We start from the raw sequence: 17,297 nt of genomic DNA on the forward strand, positions 1-17,297 counted from the left end.
TGTGTATGTGTGTGTCTGTGTGTGTGTCTCTGTGCAGCAGGCAGGGAGGCAGCCAGGAGCCAAGTCGGGATCAATCCTCCTCCGGCTCGTCGGCCTGCAGCAGGGCTCCGGGGGCCCCGGCGGCGGCGGCGCTGCTCTCCGTCTCCGCCTGCGGCTCGGGCCCGGAGGCGGCGGCGGCGGCCCGCTTGTCCCGCTGCTTCTCCTGGATCTTCTTCATCTCCTCCGAGTACTTGCAGAAGGTGTGGCCGAATTTGGCCCACACCTTGTAGGGGACGGTGATGGAGTTGCGGTAGGTGGGCTTCACCTCGCTCACCCGCATGAACACGCCGTACTTGTTGGAGCCCACGTCGAAGAAGAAGCGCTTGTTGTCTACAGTCAAGGAGGTGCCCTCGGGCAGCTCGGCCGGCTCCTCCTCCACGCCGTAGTCGTCGATGAGCTTGGCCAGGGCGTCGCGGAACTCGATGAGCCCCTGCGCCGGCAGCGCGATGGTCTGGCCCTGCGTGGAGCCCAGGCCGGGCCCCCGGTTGACGGTCTGGCGGATGCGGAGGAAGCGGCCGCGCTGGTTCTCCTTCAGATCCATGTAGTACTTGCGGTTCTCCCGCACCAGAAACTCGCTCTTCAGCGCCCGGCGCGGCTCGTCGGCGGCCTGCGCCAGCTCGGGCGGCTGGCTGGGGCCCAGCTGCGCGTAGTGCTCGATGAAGTCGCCCAGGTAGTCGCGGAACTCCACGGCCACCGACATGGAGAGCGTGAGGCGGCTCTTGTTGCCGCCCGCGCCCACCTCGGCGATCTTGAGGAAGCGGCCCTTGGCATTCTGCTTCACGTCCAGGTAGAAGCGCTTGTTCTGGATGTCCACCCGCTTGGAGGCCAGCTCCTGGGTCTCGTGCTGCAGGCCGCCCCCCGGCCCCCCGCCGCCGGAGCCCGACCCCCCGGCGCCCGGCGCGCCCCCGCCGCCCTGCTCGCTGCCACTGTCTCTGTCCGCCATGATGCTGCCCGCCCTGCGCCCGGCCGCCCGTCCGCTGCCGCCTCCGCCTGCCGCTTCCCTGCTCCGCCCGCCGCCGCCGCCGCCGCTGCTGCAACCCCCACAGCCACCAGCCGGCCGCTCTCGCGAGATCTGCGGGAGAGAGAGGAGAGAGCGGGTAACACGGCAGAGAGAGGCGTACAGTACGGGGCGCCCTACTGTACAGGCGGCAGCGCCGCGCCGGACGGACAGACAGACAGACCGCCCCCCCCCCCCCGGCGCTGCCCCCGGCCCCGCCCCCCGCGCGCGCAGGGCTCCGCTGCACCGCCAGCCGGCCCCCCTCCTGGCGCGTGCACACCAGCCCCAGCCTGCTCCCCCGGGGCACGCAGCTCCAGCAGCACGGGCCCCTTCTCCGAGGAAGGGAACACAGCTCAAAGTCTCCCCCCACCCCGCCCCAAAACACAGCAGGATCGTGGCCAGCTCGCCCCCCGAGCTTTGGCGCAAGTGAACGAAGGGGCAGGGACTGCAGATCAATCCCTTCAAGCCGCCTCGTCCTCTAGTTTTTAAAAGCTGCCTTTAAAAATAACTCCACATAAATCATTGCAAGCCGCCTCGTCCTCAAGCTTTAAAAGCTGCCTTTAAAATAACAGCAATGCCACTCGTTGGCAGAGCCCTGCTAAATGCAATGAACAACCAGGAGGACAGTTACCTGAGCAAACATATCGGAAGGTAACAGGAGAAGCTGGGCTATTCCTGGCATGACGGGGAGAGCACAGTGTCTCAACACAGTATTCAAGCCCTGGCATGACGATCATGGTGAGAAAATGCACCATAGCTGGCCCTGTGGGTCCCCTGGATAACATCATGAACCAAAATAACTGTCCCTGTGTTTTCTGAAGGTACACTACTCTGGTGATGGAACCAAACGCATTCGCCCAGAGTGGAAAGACCTTGCTAAATTCTCCCTGCAAATTAGATCTGCTGTGACCTTTTGAGATGATCCAGTTTTTCCATTCATTGCAGAACTCCCTCCCCCCCCCACCCAAAACACTAAATACCACATGCTAACCCCCTGCAAAAGCCGATACCCACATCCACAACCGCACAGTAGCCCAAATCAGAACGGGGCTGGAGCTGTGGTTTCTATTAACTCATTTCTAACCTTTGTTTGGAGTGGGTTAAATACATATTGAGTTGAATTATAAAAACTGATTGTTCCCGCAGCCCCTTCTCCCCCCGGCTGCAGGGATCCAGGGACAGGAATCCGCCTGGGAGCTTCATCTCCTTTCAGATTAGGGACCGAGTTCCTGGGGCAGGTCTGAATAGACACCCCCTTCTGGAAGCGGCAGTTATTCGGGGTTTGAGAGGGAAGTGACTCAGTGTCAGGCCCCGTTCCGCCACAGATGAGAAATCAGAAGGGAGGGTCCCAAAGGAGGGGAGAAAAATCATCGCGTAAATATGCCCGGCATTTCCAGGGAAAGGCAGCTCTTGGTCAGGCTGGCTAGGGCTGACTCCGCTCTGAGGAATCAAGAGGCTGGAAACACCCCCAGGAGGCTCAGCTGGGGGGGCAGGGGAGCGCTCCCCTTGAAAGAGAAAAGAGCGAGCAGGTCACCCCGAAGCTCCCCTGCAAAGTGGCCCGAGGACGCAGCAGGCACCGTGTTCTGTGCAGGGCGACCTGGGAAGGGGTTTCCTGAACAGCAGGGTTAGGAGACCAGGGGGAGGACGGGAAAGCGGATGAAACTGTCCTTGGCCTGGGGCGTGAGGGGGCCCGAGCGGGGGGGAAAGGAAGTTTCCCCTGGCCTGGGAACAGAGCTCGGGGAGCTCAGAGATGCAGCCCCTGCCACTCATAGCCTCAGTCATGACCTTAGCCGATTTTAGCCAAGCTCCAGTTGCATTGCTAACCGCTGGGTGTGCCCAGCAGCCCTGCCCTCCCGCCGCCCTCAGCCGGGCAAGGGAACGGGGTGCCCGGCCGTAGGGACTTTACCTGTCCGGCCAGATGTCACTCCCGACCCACGCGCCCCTCGCACTCACCGGTCTGCCCGGCAAGGCTGGCCAGGCATCGGGGGACCTCCCCGCTGGGACCCGAGGGACCAAACAGCACCAGCTGGCCTGGGTATGGCTGCAGTGAGGGCGAGCGGGGTCCCCAACAGGGCGCAGAGCGGGGGGGGGGGGCGGCCCCCCTGTGGGGAACATTTCGCTGTGCCAAGGAACCCAAGGCAGCTGCGTGGAACTGGCGCGGTAGCGGCAAAAGCCCGGCTCACTGCGCCTTCTCCAGAGCCCCCACCCCCCAGAGCCGGGCACTGCCCTCGAGCGGGCTAGAGCGGCCGCCCCACGCCGAGGGGGCTGCGCAGGGAAAGCTCCTTACCCCATTGCTCTGCCCTTGATCGCCGCTCGCCAGCACCCGCTGCCCCTGCTCCAGTGGCTCATCCTCCCCACACTCCCACTCCCACCCTCTTCCCCTTGGGTCCAGTGCCTCATCGTCATGGCCCATCCTTCTCCCGCCCAGAGCCCCTTGGCAGAGCAGGCAGTCTGGCCGCTGCTCCCAAGCCGATCGGGGCTCCCCTCCCCTTGCTGTAGCTCCCAGAGCACCCACCCCCAGAAGGAACAGGCTCTCCTGACCCGCTGTGTTAGCCCGGCTACCCGAAGCCAAATTCCGAGTCTAGGGGCAATAGGAAATGTACCGACGGTGGCATTTGTTTTGGCACTGGCAGGGGTGGCGACTGGGGCTAAGGAGTCAGGAGAAAGTCAAACCGGAGTGGCGCTGGCACCGGGGAGGTGGGACATTAGTCGATGTGACCCCTGAGCTGACAGATCCAACCCCAAAATCCAGCTCCCCAGGACTTGGCGTTCACAAGCCGCCCTGACCCAGACCAAACCCTGCTTTCTAAAACCTCTCCCCAGCTTCTTCCCAAGGCGGCGAGAGGTCTGCGGAAGGAGGGGAAGCTCCAGGGGATGTCTAGAGCCCGTCGGCTTCCCAAGTAACGCCCTGCACGCCCCTTCTAGCGGGGCATTCACACGCCCCTCGGTGTCCTCCAATTCTACAGCGACTTCACTTGCTAAGGGAAAGCATTAGAAGAGAAAACCAAGGATCGGGATCGCTTGCCACGTCCCATCATTCTAACCGAGGACTTGAAAAAGATTTGCTCTTTAAGGGGTAAAACCGAACCCAAATATTTATGCTCGGTAAAGGGGATAAAAGAGCAATGCACAGTTAACAAAGAGGATGTTTTCCTCTGTGGTAAGTGATCTAACCTAGCAAGGGAATCCTTAATAGCCACCCAGTGCCCTCTCACTGTGTGTGCAGCATCTGCAGCCCACCCCGCTACCTACACACCGGGAATTTGAGCTTCTCTTTACTATTCCCCTTTGTCTGTGAAGGAAATGTACCATTGTTACGTTCCCTCCCCTCCATCCCCCAGGTATGGTCAATCCACTGCTACAGAGACAGATTTTAAAAGCAAGGTTTCAATTATGCCTTCTCCCTTGTACTGTCCTCTAAACACACCGAATTAGAGGAGAAACATCCGAAAAGCAGTTTGACACCAGTACTTACGGCTTGTCAGCTGCGGGGGACAGCCTGGAAAAAGGGATACTCGCAGCACCAGGTCAATTTAAAGTGTTTGACTAATTTGAAACGAAAATTTTAGTTTTTAGATCTGTTGGAAAAGCAAGATTGTATCGAACAATTATCTTAAATTATACATCTAAACCAGCTTTTAGCAACCAGATTTATCATCATGGGTTTTAGACAAGACATTTAAATGCGCCTTCGAATTACAAACTGAAAACATCCATCTGCCTGTCTAAACAACCAGAAGAAACATAATTTGAACTTTTGAAACCATTTTTATTTCTATCTTTTGTGCTTTTAAAACTAATCTCACCAGGAATATCACAAAGCGATCTAAACCCGCTAAACTAGCTGGAAGTTAGTTCACCAGAATCCAGACTACAGAAACTGAACGGATTCATTTTAATTCCAAAGTGACATTTTTAAAGTTTGTTGTTTTGCCCTTAGGTTTCCGATCGTGACAATTTATAAAGAATGACTGTTTTCATGACTGCTGATCGAGTTTTTGCAACGAAAAAAAGTTTTTATTTAAACTTCAGAAAGATACAGCAGGCATTGTTAAAGATTCGAATCGAAATTTATAAAATTTAAGTACAAAATATCCTATTTACACGACAGCTGTGAGAGACAACTAATCAGCAAATCAAATGTAGGGAGTTCAAAAACTAATTATGTATGTTCCAAACAAATTCTTAGATGTAAGCAATAATTAATAGAGAAGGGAAAACGAAAAATAATTGAAAATGTGTCCAAGTAAAATACTAACACCAAATTTTTTTAAAAAGCTCAATACACGCTTTTTCGTTAAAATGTATTAACATGTGTGGGAAAATATTTAATATTTTGTTTTTATCAATATATTTCGTATGATCAGCCTGATTAAAATTAACTTGCAAGACAGCTGCTGTTAAGAAGCTGCATGAATGGAACAGGTGAACTCCTTTTAAAGGCTGTTTGTTTTCTGAGAAACTGAACAAGTTTCACTGAAAGCACAGATCGCAAAACTTTACACTCCAATTCTCTCTGAATGTGAAAGTGATGGAGGTTCTGAAGTCAAAAAGACAATTTAACATAAGTGCATCAAACCAACAGCTGCTACTCTGAAACATCTACAGAATATTCAAGAAAGCTTAAAGCCAGAAGGTTTCCATTATCTCTAGTTTCTACCAGTCCCTCTGTGAGGGAATACAGTGACGAAATAATTTCACATCCATCTTATTCAAATTCAGAAGCACTCTAGCTTTTAATGTGTTTTACTTCAACATGAAACATGCTTTTACTAATAATTAATCTTGTAGCTATTTTACCATTTAACATTACATTGTTTGTAACATTTAAAAATCGCAAAGAGTAAAAACTGTGAAAGAATGAGCAAGCTACAATTTAACAATATTTTTATGTAATTGCTTTAATACTAATTAATACATTTTGATAAAAACATACAACACTAGAATCCCAGACTGAGAACAGATATATTATAGTAAATTAGATTTAAAAAACTGAGACAAATGGATTCAATTCATATCTGCTTTACCCTAGTGTACACTGAATGGGACAGGCGAAATCTTCAATAAACTTTAATACAGAACAACTGAACCTCAGAAAATAGTACTTAAGTAATTTGTTTTATTCTTTAAAACAATAACCCACCAAAACTGAGAGACAATAGAGTCAAATCCTGCTTTTTAGCATAACCCTGGTGTACACTGAATGGAGTAGAACCAGAATCTTTCACAAGACAGATATACACCCAGCTATATTCTCCATGCTCTTCTTCAGATCTTACAGTTGTTTAAAAGGATTTGCTGATCCCTGGTGAACTTTAGAATCATCAGCAACTCTTTTTCATACCCGAAATCAATACATCAATTGCTATGCACTCTCGAGCGAGCTGAAAATGACCCAGTTTGTAAGAATAAAGAGAAAGATAAGAAGCCATAAGGAGAAATAACCACGGCCACCATAGGCTACTATAAAATAAAATACAGGCCCAGCGAACCCACACAAGGCTCTGCACCCTTGGATATTTGAGACTATCAGAACCCCACAAAACCAGGCACTTCTGTCCTCCTGGCGGCCTGGGGGAGAGCACTGAGTTCGATATTTAAAATTCTGACAGTGAAGCCCTAGAAGTGGGGAACCAGTTGATTTCTAAAAGCCAAACTCCTGAGACTAAAACATGACGACCCCACAACAAACAAAAAAGACCCCACCCAAATCCCAATAAAGCATTATTATAATTTAAGGGGGAAGGAGGAAGAAAATGCAGGGCCCGATGCTGCTAAAAGGCTTTGCCTTCATAAGATCCTGAACCATCCGACTGCCATGCAACTGATTAAAGAAAAACAAATTAATGTCCTTTATTTACATCGCAAGATATAGATGGGGGAAGAGGGGGAAACCCACAGCTGTGTGGGCTTTACACACTTTTATACCCGCAGACATTCAACATGTCAGAGTGATGGGCTCATTTTATTTTCAGGCCATTTGCCCACTGGCCTTGTTGATGTTCTAGTCTATTATTAATAATCATTATTTTCAATAGGTCTGATTCATTAAGTGCCATCTGCGATTCACCCCCCGCCCCTTGTGTCTACTTCGCTGGTGGAGGGGGCCGAACAAATCAGCGTCAGCCAAAGTCAGACCCGATCCAGAGATTACTACTACAGCGGCCCCGGGAAGCAACGGAGATCCCCGGGCGGCGGGCCGGGAGCGGGCGCAGGCTTACCGGGGCTCGAAGTTTACATGGAGCGGGTGTAGGGGACGCTGGGCTGCGGCGCGCTGGCCCCGGCGGCAGGTGAGCGCACCTGCGCCGCGCGGGAGCTGCCGGGGGCAGGAAGGTGGCTGACTGCGGCGGAGCAGCAGAGCAGGCCCGGCCAGAGCCCGCCGCTCGCAGCGCACGCACAGCCCCGGCGCTCGACTCAGCTCTCCCCGCAGACGGCGAGTCGTGGCAGCCCGGCGTCGGCACGTAACCCGGCGCTCCGTACTTGACACCGCTGCCGTCAGTGCGCCTCCCCCCTGCCTAGCCCCCCTCTGCGGCTCGCCGCGCCGCGCCGGGCTGCGCGGCGGCAGAGAGGGTGGCGGGCCGGGTGTCCCGGGGCAGGGGCGGATGGGCCCAGCCTGCCCGCGCTCAGCGGGGCGAAGATCCGTGGGGAAAGTGCGCCGCTGCGGCCGGCTGCACCGCCCCCTCCTTCCCGCAACGCGGAGAGCTCGGCCCGGGCCCGACCCCGGGCTCGCCCGACCCAGGCAGCAGGTACGGCCCGCGCCCCGGCTGCCGGAGGAGAGCGGCCCCCGCGAGCCCTGACTTCTGGGGCGAGCATGGGCCGCGGGTTGTTAACAGCAACGGCACCTCCCCAGCTCGCCACTAGGAGGCGACAGGCCCCTCACTGCACAGCGCTCCTTTCCCCCCAGTCCCGCAGAAGGGAGGGCGGCCTAGCGCCTAGGGCTGAGCCCCTCTCACCCCCAGGAGGTGGCGTTGCACACTCAGCTTGTGCCCCAAGCCATGTTGCACACTCAGAGTGCCCCCCCTCACCCAGGCCGTGCCCTGGGGCGGTGTAGCACAATTAGGCTGTGCCCACCTCACCCCTACATGACAGTGAAGTGCATGTACATTATTATGCTTTACTCACCTCACTGCTAAGTAGAAATACAAGCACCTTCAGATCCACCTAGTATCTTTACCCCCTGTACCATAGTGCAGGGCAGAGAACTGTAAATCTCCCATCAAGGCCTAATCCAACTCCCATGGAAGTAAAGGAATCTCATTGGCTTCACTGGGAATTGGTTCAGGCCCTCAAAGTGCCAAGACTGTGAAAATAACATGGAGGAGGGATATAGTCATAGAGTTTATGGCTAGAAGGGACCACATGTTAATCTAGACTTCCTATTCATCCATGGTCATTAACTTCCAAATCGGATTTACTTAGTTCGTATGTTCACTTTTCTAAATGCCAGCCTTACAAAGCTTTCCCTGGGATCTGAAAATTCAGCTGTGTCATGCCCTATACATCATCCTCTGTAATACAGATTGTGCACTTACTGCATACCTCTGTTGATAATACACAAGGCAGAATAGAATCAAGTTTGTTTCTTGTAGCTTTTTTTGACTCCACAGTGCCAACCATCAGTATACACTTGTTTTTGCCAGTAAAGCAACCACGTAGGGCTCAACAAATGCATCAGGAATAGAAACATTAAGTAATAAGGTATCATTGCAATGCAGTGAGAGAATATACCGTCTCCTCAGTAGTATAAAGAAAGTGGAGGAGGGAGAACATAACAGGTACTTACCAACCGGAAAAGAAAAATATACAGCTGCTAACTAGAAAATGGTTTCTTTAGGGCTGCAGCTGCTTGAGGCTGCCACATTTAAAGGGCCAGCTGCAGAAAGGCATGCTGGGAAAAACAGCAGGGAAGGCTGCTGTAGGGACAGATAGCAGTATTCAGTAAGTTGATGAGGGAAGGTGTTGGGTGTATCTGGAAGTCTGTCACAGTCATTATGACTGTGGCTATACTTTAAGAATGTAGTACTATAGGTTTGTTGTAAAAATGTTATGGCATATAGAACTTCAAGAGAATAAATTACTATGGTAATTTTAGCATTAATGTCAGTGGAGAAAGGGAAAAGTGAGGTGAAGGAAATAGCTGTGTGCTGTAATATCATAGAGGGTTAAGAAACTGCTCAAATTTAAGATAATCTAAATAGGTGGCAAAGTGGATAGTCGGAGTGCATGTAAATATAGTGAATGGAGAAGAAGACTGTGCATAGGTTTGAGCTGGTGCTGTCTGTTGTGGCTATTGGAGCAGCAGAGAGGTATATTTATTTGGGATGGTAAGTTGTGAAGCTTCTGTTTGCTAGCACAGTGTGGTAGTGCCTTGGGATCTTATGAAAACCTTTCCTTCTATATTTTGTTTTCAGGTGACTTGTTCGTTACAGTATTTACTGGGGAACTTTGTTTTGCATAGATTTTACTTTTCTCTTTCTTCTTCATTGAAGACTCTTGCTTGCAGTTGAGCATTAAAATGGGAGACTAACCAAACCGTAAAAGCAAACTAGAGACCAAGTGAGATTTTTTTTTTTTTTTTAGCCTAGAATCTGGGCAGAACTGAAATGGAGATCTTAATGGGCCATTATCTGTAGCCCAAAAAGAAATCCTACAGGATGATGTTGGCTAGTCCTCCTCTCCATACAGTCAGTGCTGCCTGTAATCTAATTTCAGGATACAAAATGCTGATTTAGCTGGAATATATCAAGGTAATCAATTTGTCTAAAGACACATGGTAGTCTGACATAACTCTGGCTTCTGCAAGCTGACTGTCATGGAGTCTCCTGGGAAATATGTTGTGCTACATGAAGAAGCACCTGCAGCCCTTAACATGTGATTTTATCCAATGCAAGCGTGTTTCCACTTTACTTATTAGAAAAACAAAGCCAGTCATCAAGATCTCTGGACTCTTCAGATCACTTGTAAACCCATGAAGTGCTACCCTGTGTCACAGTAACTTCATGGGGTAATAGCAAGGACAGGAGAGAGCCACTTTCTCCTAGTAAGGGAGTGACACTTCTTTCTTGAGCTATAGCTTGCAAACTGTCAGCACTGTCCTCTGAGTGAGTTTGAATGATTACAGAGATGTCTGACGTGCTCTGGGCTTACAACACAATTTAAATACTCTGAAGTATTTAAAATCTTTATTTTTAAAAGGCTATCCAGGAAGATCTGCTGTCTTGATCCTCAGTCAGCCCTGCTCCCCAGCTTCTTAGGAAGGTTCTAGTAGCTGGGATAGCTAGCCTAGAAGGCCTTCACCTCTTCTCCGACTAGAGCTTGCAGTCACCTCAAGGAGTCTAAACCTGCCTCTTGTGATGGGGGGAAAAAGCTACTTGAGCTGTACTAAGAAATCCCGGCAATTACAGGCTAGTGAGCCTGACTTCATTACTGGGCAAACTCGTTGAAACTATAGTAAAGAACAGAACTGTCAGACACATAGATAAATATAATTTGTTGGGGAAGAGTCAACATGGTTTTTGTAAAGGGAAATCATGCCTCATCAGTCTACTAGAATTCTTTGAGGGGGTCAACAAGCATGTGGACAACGGGAATATAGTGTACTTAGATTTTCAGAAAGTTTTTGACAAGGTCCCTCACCAAAGGCTCTTAAGTAAAGTAATTTGTCATGGGATAAGAGGGAAGGTCATCTCATTGATCAGCAACTGGTTAAAGTATAGGAAACAAAGGGTAGGAATAATTGGTCAGTTTTCAGAATGGAGTGAGGTAAATGGTGGTGTCCCCCAGGGATCGGCACTGGGACCAATACTATTCAACATATTCATAAATGACTTTGAAAAAGGGGTAAACAGTGAGGTAGCAAAATTTGCAGATGATACAAAACCATGCAGGATAGTTAAGTCCAAAGCAGACTGCAAAGAGCTACAAAGGGATCTCACAAAACTGGGTGACTGGGCAACAAAATGGCAGATGAAATTCAGTGTTGATAAATGCAAAGTAATGCACATTGGAAACATAATCCCAACTACAGTATACATATAAAATGATGGGGTCTAAATTAGCTGTTAGATATCTTGGAGTCATTGTAGATAGTTCTCTGAAAACATCCACTCAATGTGCAACAGCAGTCAAATGCACTAAGGGGGGAGGGATAGCTCAGTGGTTTGAGCATTGGCCTGCTAAACCCAGGGTTGTGAGTTCAATCCTTGAGAGGGCCACTTAGGGATCTGGGGCAAAAACAGTACTTGGTCCTGCTAGTGAAGGCAGGGGGCTGGACTTGATGACCTTTCAAGGTCCCTTCCAGTTCTAGGAGATAGGATATCTCCATTAATTTTAAAAAAAAGTTGGGAATCATTAAGAAATGGATAGTTAATGAGAAAAATAGCATATTGACTCTATATAAATCCATCTTGAATAGTGCATGCAGGTGTGGTCGCCCCATCTCAAAAAAGACATACTGGAATTGGAAAGGGTTCAGAGAAGGGCAACAAAAATTATTAGGGATATGGAACAGCTTCCGTATGAGGCAAGATTAATAAAATTTGGACTTTTCATCTTGGAAAAGAGATGACTAATGTGGGATATATGATAGAGGTCTATCAAATCATGACTAGCGTGGAGAAAGTAAATAAGGAACTGTTATTTACTCCTTCTCATAATACAAGAACTGGGGTCATCAAATGAAATTAATAGGCAGCAGGTTTAAAACAAACAAAAGGCAGTATTTCTACACACACAACGCACAGTCAACTTGTGGAACTCTTTGCCAGAGGATGTTGTGAAGGCCAAGACTACAACAGGGTTTAAAAAAGAACTAGATAATTTCATGGAGGATAGGTCCATCAATGGCTATTAGCCAGGATGGGCAGAGATGGTGTCCCTAGCCTCTGTTTGCCAGAAGCTGGGACTGGGTGACAATAGATGGATCACATGACGATTACCTGTTCTGTTCATTCCCTCTGGGGCACCTGGCATTGGCCATTGTCAGAAGACAGGATACTGGGCTAGATGGACCTTTGGTCTGACCCATTATGGCTGTTCTTATGTAACCAGGAAAAGAAACTATTGGCCTCGCTTAGACTCTGACTAAAGCTTCAATAAAACCAATGCCTAGCCAAGCAGTGAAAGTCTTTGGGTAAAAGCATTACATATGATGGAGTGCTGAATGGCTCACGAGACTGGTAATGGAACACAGGGACACACCTCTAGGTTACTGGTTCAGATCAGTACAGGTTGGTAGAGGTGAAAGTTAACTGCAGATGTTAGGCTGTAGAACTATTTTGGTTTCATTTCCTTTAATGATGGATAGGTGTCCAAATCATGATGAATGAGACCTAGAGATCAACTTGCCTTCCCTTGAGGCGGTCAGGACTGAGAGTTATTTGAAGAGCAATGCGGGGGAAACGTATACACCGCTACCTTGATATAACGTGACCCAATATAACACGAAATCAGATACAACGCGGTAAAGCAGTGCTCCGTGGGGGGGGGGGGGGGCTGCGCACTCCGGTGGATCAAAGCAAGTTCAATATAATGCGGTAAGATTTTTTGGCTCCCGAGGACAGCGTTATATCAAGGTAGAGGTGTATTTCCACTCAGCCCATTCTGTAACTATTCTGTGGATGAAGAAAAGACACTAATGTTTATGTCAAGCCAATACTTCAATTAACTAATTTTCCTTAAAAGTTACAATTAAAAGTAAATATCTGTAATTGAGGATTGGCTACAGAATCTTATAGTTAATTACGGAGCATTTTCTCATTGATGGATTTTAAGGTACTCTTCAGGTAGAAAATCTAGAATAAGCAGAATGTGATAATTACTTAATCAGTGGCCAAATACTTCATTGGCTCCTTGAAGTCCATGGTAAAGCTCAATGGGGGGTTTGCCATTGACTTCAAAGGGCCAGGATTTCACCCTTACTACATCAATTGAAGGTACAGGTGGAACTCTGGCCTACAGCAAAAACTGGTGCTTGAAGGCTAAAAGCAAGCAAGTTTTAACAGTTTTACTCTAGATTTATCCATCTGGATATGGCTGTTGTGACTACCAATATTTTCCCTTTTCTCAATAATAATATTAATGAAACTTGATGTTTAGACAGAAGCTGTTTATGTTGTGCATAATGGGCCAGTGTTAATGTCCAAGAAATACATATCTTCTCCTTTTGGAGTTTAATTTTGTCCCAAATATGGGTTATTTATTAAAAAGAACCAACAACTTTTCCCTACTATGCATAGAAATATTTAAAGAAAAGATCTTAAATTTCTATAAACTCTTTTAAATTTGAATGTGTGTGGGTACTGACAGTGTCTTCAATCCAAATATGACTGCATTGGCTGTGGAGCAGAAGAATCAGAAAATGCAATTGACTAGAAACACCGTAACTGCCTAGTTTAGTTTGATTATCCAAACTGAGTGAAATGTAAAAGGTGCAGTCACTAGTGTGCAAGGCCATGATATAATACACATCATGCTTCCCCGGTCCCTTAACATATTTAAAACCTCCTGCAATCTTGCTACCTCCACTTGTTCGTAGCTTTGTGTCATCTGAGTTCGGAGACCATGGAGTTAGTTCAGATTTCTCAGTCCATAACTAATATGTTAAATTGTTCCTTCCACTGAACCCTGTGGGAGTCCAATTATTCTTCCAAAAGGATTTTCTGCCTTCGGGCCAGCTCTTTGCCTCTTTTTCAGCCCTTTCCCATCACTCCCGCAGTGGAAAAAGAGAGTATAACAATGACTTACATAATGACTGAGTATTTCCCAAGTATTGGGCAATCCTTGGGTGATGTAGAGGCAGGCGGCAGGAGAATGGTTGTGAGGTTGGTTGCAATTTGGCATTCCCTGACTGCCATTAACAGTCCCTTGAGGCTGTAGGCGGCTGGGTGGAATTTAAAGTATCTCTGAGGATGGTTGAAGGTGCATAGCCCAAGGATTTAGGAGTGTGAGGAGGATACAACATTGTGTAAAGTCACCTTGGATGCCCCCGGTCCTCTGCAAAGCCCAGCTCAAGCAGAGCCAAGGAATAAGACTCCAGCTCTTAGCCAGTTGGAAGGAAGGGTTCAATCTGTTTTGTTCTTTAGTACTGCCTACATTTTGGATCATATTCACAAACTACTTGTGAGTGATCGCACAACAGGCTTTACTTAAATCAAGGTAAATTGCACTATTATACCAGGCTGTCTGGTTATCCTGTATTCTGCACAAAAATATTGCATTGAGAGAAGAGTAAGGATGCAAAGATAAGCACTTCAAAGTCAGGAAATGACAACGTTAAGGTTGCATCACAATATATTCTTTAATTACCTTGCTCACATAGTATTTGTTCTGTAGGATCCTTAGCTCAGTGCACAGACTGCATGGTGTGCAGTGACTAAAGAAATGGCGCGACACTTATTTAAGTCACTTATTACAGTTGAAATGATGAACGCAAGACAATTTCTACTGGGTCGGTCAACCCAAATTAAAACAGTAGGTCTCTATGGAAACTAAATTACTTATTTTCAGTTTTTTTAACTAAATCAAATTATTTGTGAATGTTGGTTTTAGTCTCTCTGTTCAGGGAGAGCTCCTGCTTATTCCACTGGACACCAGCCAAGCTACATACTCAATGAGGCATGGGGCTGCCAAATTTCAGCTTTCTGCCCTCACCCACTTTGGCACCAGAGACGTTAGTCATTTTTGTATATATTTCAGAAATTTATGACCAGTTGAAAACAATGGAAAAGCTTAGGCAACCTGCAGTACAGCACGCTAGTTAGAACTCCTCCTCTATGAAACCAATCAGGTTTCGTTGACAATGTATTTCAAGTGAACCTCTTAGTGGGTGGTGGGTAGATGTTTGTTTATTTCTGTAACCCTTCTGCCCATCTAAGTTGGCAGCAACAAGGGCCGGGTTCTGTATCTAGGGGTTCCGTTTCAATAACACAATGCAAAACCGGCTCGAGCTCCCACCCAGTGACCTGGGACAATTACATACCACCCCCTGGGTGCCTCTAAGAGGCAATACTTCCCCTCTCGCAAGCACGGAGTCTGAGTGTAGCAGAAAATGTTTAATAACATGAGGTAAACGACATCAGCATTAAATTGGAAAAACACCACAAACAGGATTCATAACACAAACCATGAGCAAAAAAACCCACCCCAGCAAATTGGGCTATGTCCTTTCCCTTTGGTTCTTAAATCCAGCAACCCAAAAATCACCCAGAGTCCCCAAAGTCCAACACCCCCAAAGTCTCTGTCCCTGGTCAGTGCAGCCCCAGAGTAAAAGGGGGGCATGCAGGGTGTTAAAGGGCACCTTACGTGATCCGAGGCCGGCCGGCCGTCTCTCCGTGGGGTTCCGCCGCAGCCTTCACCACGAGCCAGTCCACTTCCTGCTGTCCCACAAACTGCTCCGCTCATCGACCTGTGAGCCGCTCCAGCTGTCCCCGCAAACAGCTCCGCTCGCCCTTCCTTGGGCTGCTCCAACCGGCCCCGCGCCACTCGCTGCTCCTCCAGTCGTCCCCACAAATTGCTCCACCAGCTGCTTAGCAATATAGCTTCAGGCTTCCCCACTAATTAACACAGCACTCAGTGATCTCAGCTCTTAATAACTTTAGCTCTTTTGTGGTTTCAGCTCTTAGCAATTTCAGCTTATAGTAGGGGAGCCCCAGTGTTGGTGCACCATCGGCCCAAAGTGAATTCAGCTCAGCAGCCTGTAACTAGACTCCTAATGGAAGCAAAGTTAGCTCTGACATTTAACAGTGGAGAGAGGAGGTGGTGCAATTGGTGTATCAAGCCCTCAGAGTGGGCCCATGCCATCACATACAAATACCTGTTCCCATCCTCTCTCAATTCACTGGGTTTTGTAACCCATGCCCCTTGTCAAGCAAGTGCTACTTAGGTAATGGTGAAGGACTCAGTCCTTCTGTCATACAACAGTTCCACTGGCCTTGATTCACAGAATCAGGGTAACAAAACTTTATTCTTCCTGCCCCAATAACAGAGAAACTGGGGATCCCACACCAGCCAAAGTAACCACTTTCAGTTGCTGTTGTTTCATGCCAGGCGAGTGGGTGTGCCTATGCAAACAAGATCAGCCCCTGGAGTTCTTTTCCACTCTCGCCATAATTCACCACCAGATGTCAGGGTAGAGCTCATCCTGACTCTGCTTACATCTCAATGCATAAGGATCCCCAAGGCTCTAGGGGTGCCCTGACCTACATAATATAATTCAGGTTCCATACACCAAGCTAATCTTCCTGCCCAAATGAAAGTCAAACCTTCTCCTCCCAGCAGGCATCCATCAACTCTTCTCCACTCCAGCCCCCCCCCCCAATGTACAGGAGGAAAGATGGCCCTTGTGTACCTGAGTGTCTAACCAATCCAGGTTTTGGCTTACCCCAGGGGTAGGAAAGCCCTTCCAGGGCCATCTTCTGAATGAAATTGAGGGAGCTCCAGCATGAACCCATCCATGGATGTGAACTGTGGCCGTATTGCATGTGGAAAGAGGTGATCTCTCATGGTGCCTGTTCCCAAACCTGCTTCAGCCTCTAAGTTGTCTCATGGGCTAGCCCCAAGCACAGCATGTTACAATCAGTTAGAGGTGATGAAGGCCTGGGTAAATGTAACGAGGTCCCCATCTAGAATCAGAGCTTGCATTCTTTTTACCAAAGGCAGATGGAGCAAAGTGCTCTTAGCCACAGCACCAACCTGGGTGTCTCAGAGCAGCTTTGGCCCCACTAAGCCTTTTTAATAGCACAAATGCTGGATGCCCTCCCTCCATCCTGCATCATCCCTGCTGCTTCCTCTGGTTGCTTTTCCTAACCTTCTGCCAGGAGATGCCCTGCAATGGATAGTCCAGTATCAGTGGGGTTGGCAGAGGCAGGGATTTAGTGCAAGGTCTCAGTGGATCGAAGACATCATAACCTACAAATCCGCACTAACCCCCCCACTGGCGCCATCTATATGTTATACAGGAGGGGCAGGGGAGAGAGTTGAGCCCTGCAGTGCCTCACATGAGAGAGTTCTTAGGGCAGATGAACAAACACGTCTCACTGTTTGGCCTTCCCACCTAAATAGGAGCACGGACACGCCACCCAGCTCCACCAGCCCATGGAGGATTGACAGAGGGCCCAAAAAACTCTAGGAACTAGACTTAGCAGTTCCCAGTGAAAACTGGTTGCAGGAGGGAGGGATTTGGTGGCTCCCATTGGAAGCAGCAGGGGTGTGTCGCCTCCTGAGGATTTTGGCAGCACAGAGGGGCTGCTTCTCCATGGCAATG

At 48.7% G+C, this 17,297-nt stretch overlaps 1 protein-coding gene across 1 annotated transcript in view; it reads right to left on the bottom strand.

Moving 5' to 3' along the window:
- Positions 1-982, bottom strand: part of PURA (purine rich element binding protein A) — a 1,032-nt gene extending 50 nt beyond the window's left edge. Inside the window, exon 1 of the mRNA XM_065409678.1 lies at positions 1-982. This exon is cut by the window's left edge and continues 50 nt beyond it. Coding sequence (XP_065265750.1) covers positions 71-982 — 912 coding nt within the window. The 3' untranslated portion in view covers positions 1-70.
- Positions 983-17,297: the final 16,315 nt, after the last annotated feature.

This window comes from Emys orbicularis, chromosome 8 (assembly GCF_028017835.1).
Source record: "Emys orbicularis isolate rEmyOrb1 chromosome 8, rEmyOrb1.hap1, whole genome shotgun sequence".
Lineage (NCBI taxonomy): Eukaryota > Metazoa > Chordata > Testudines > Emydidae > Emys > Emys orbicularis.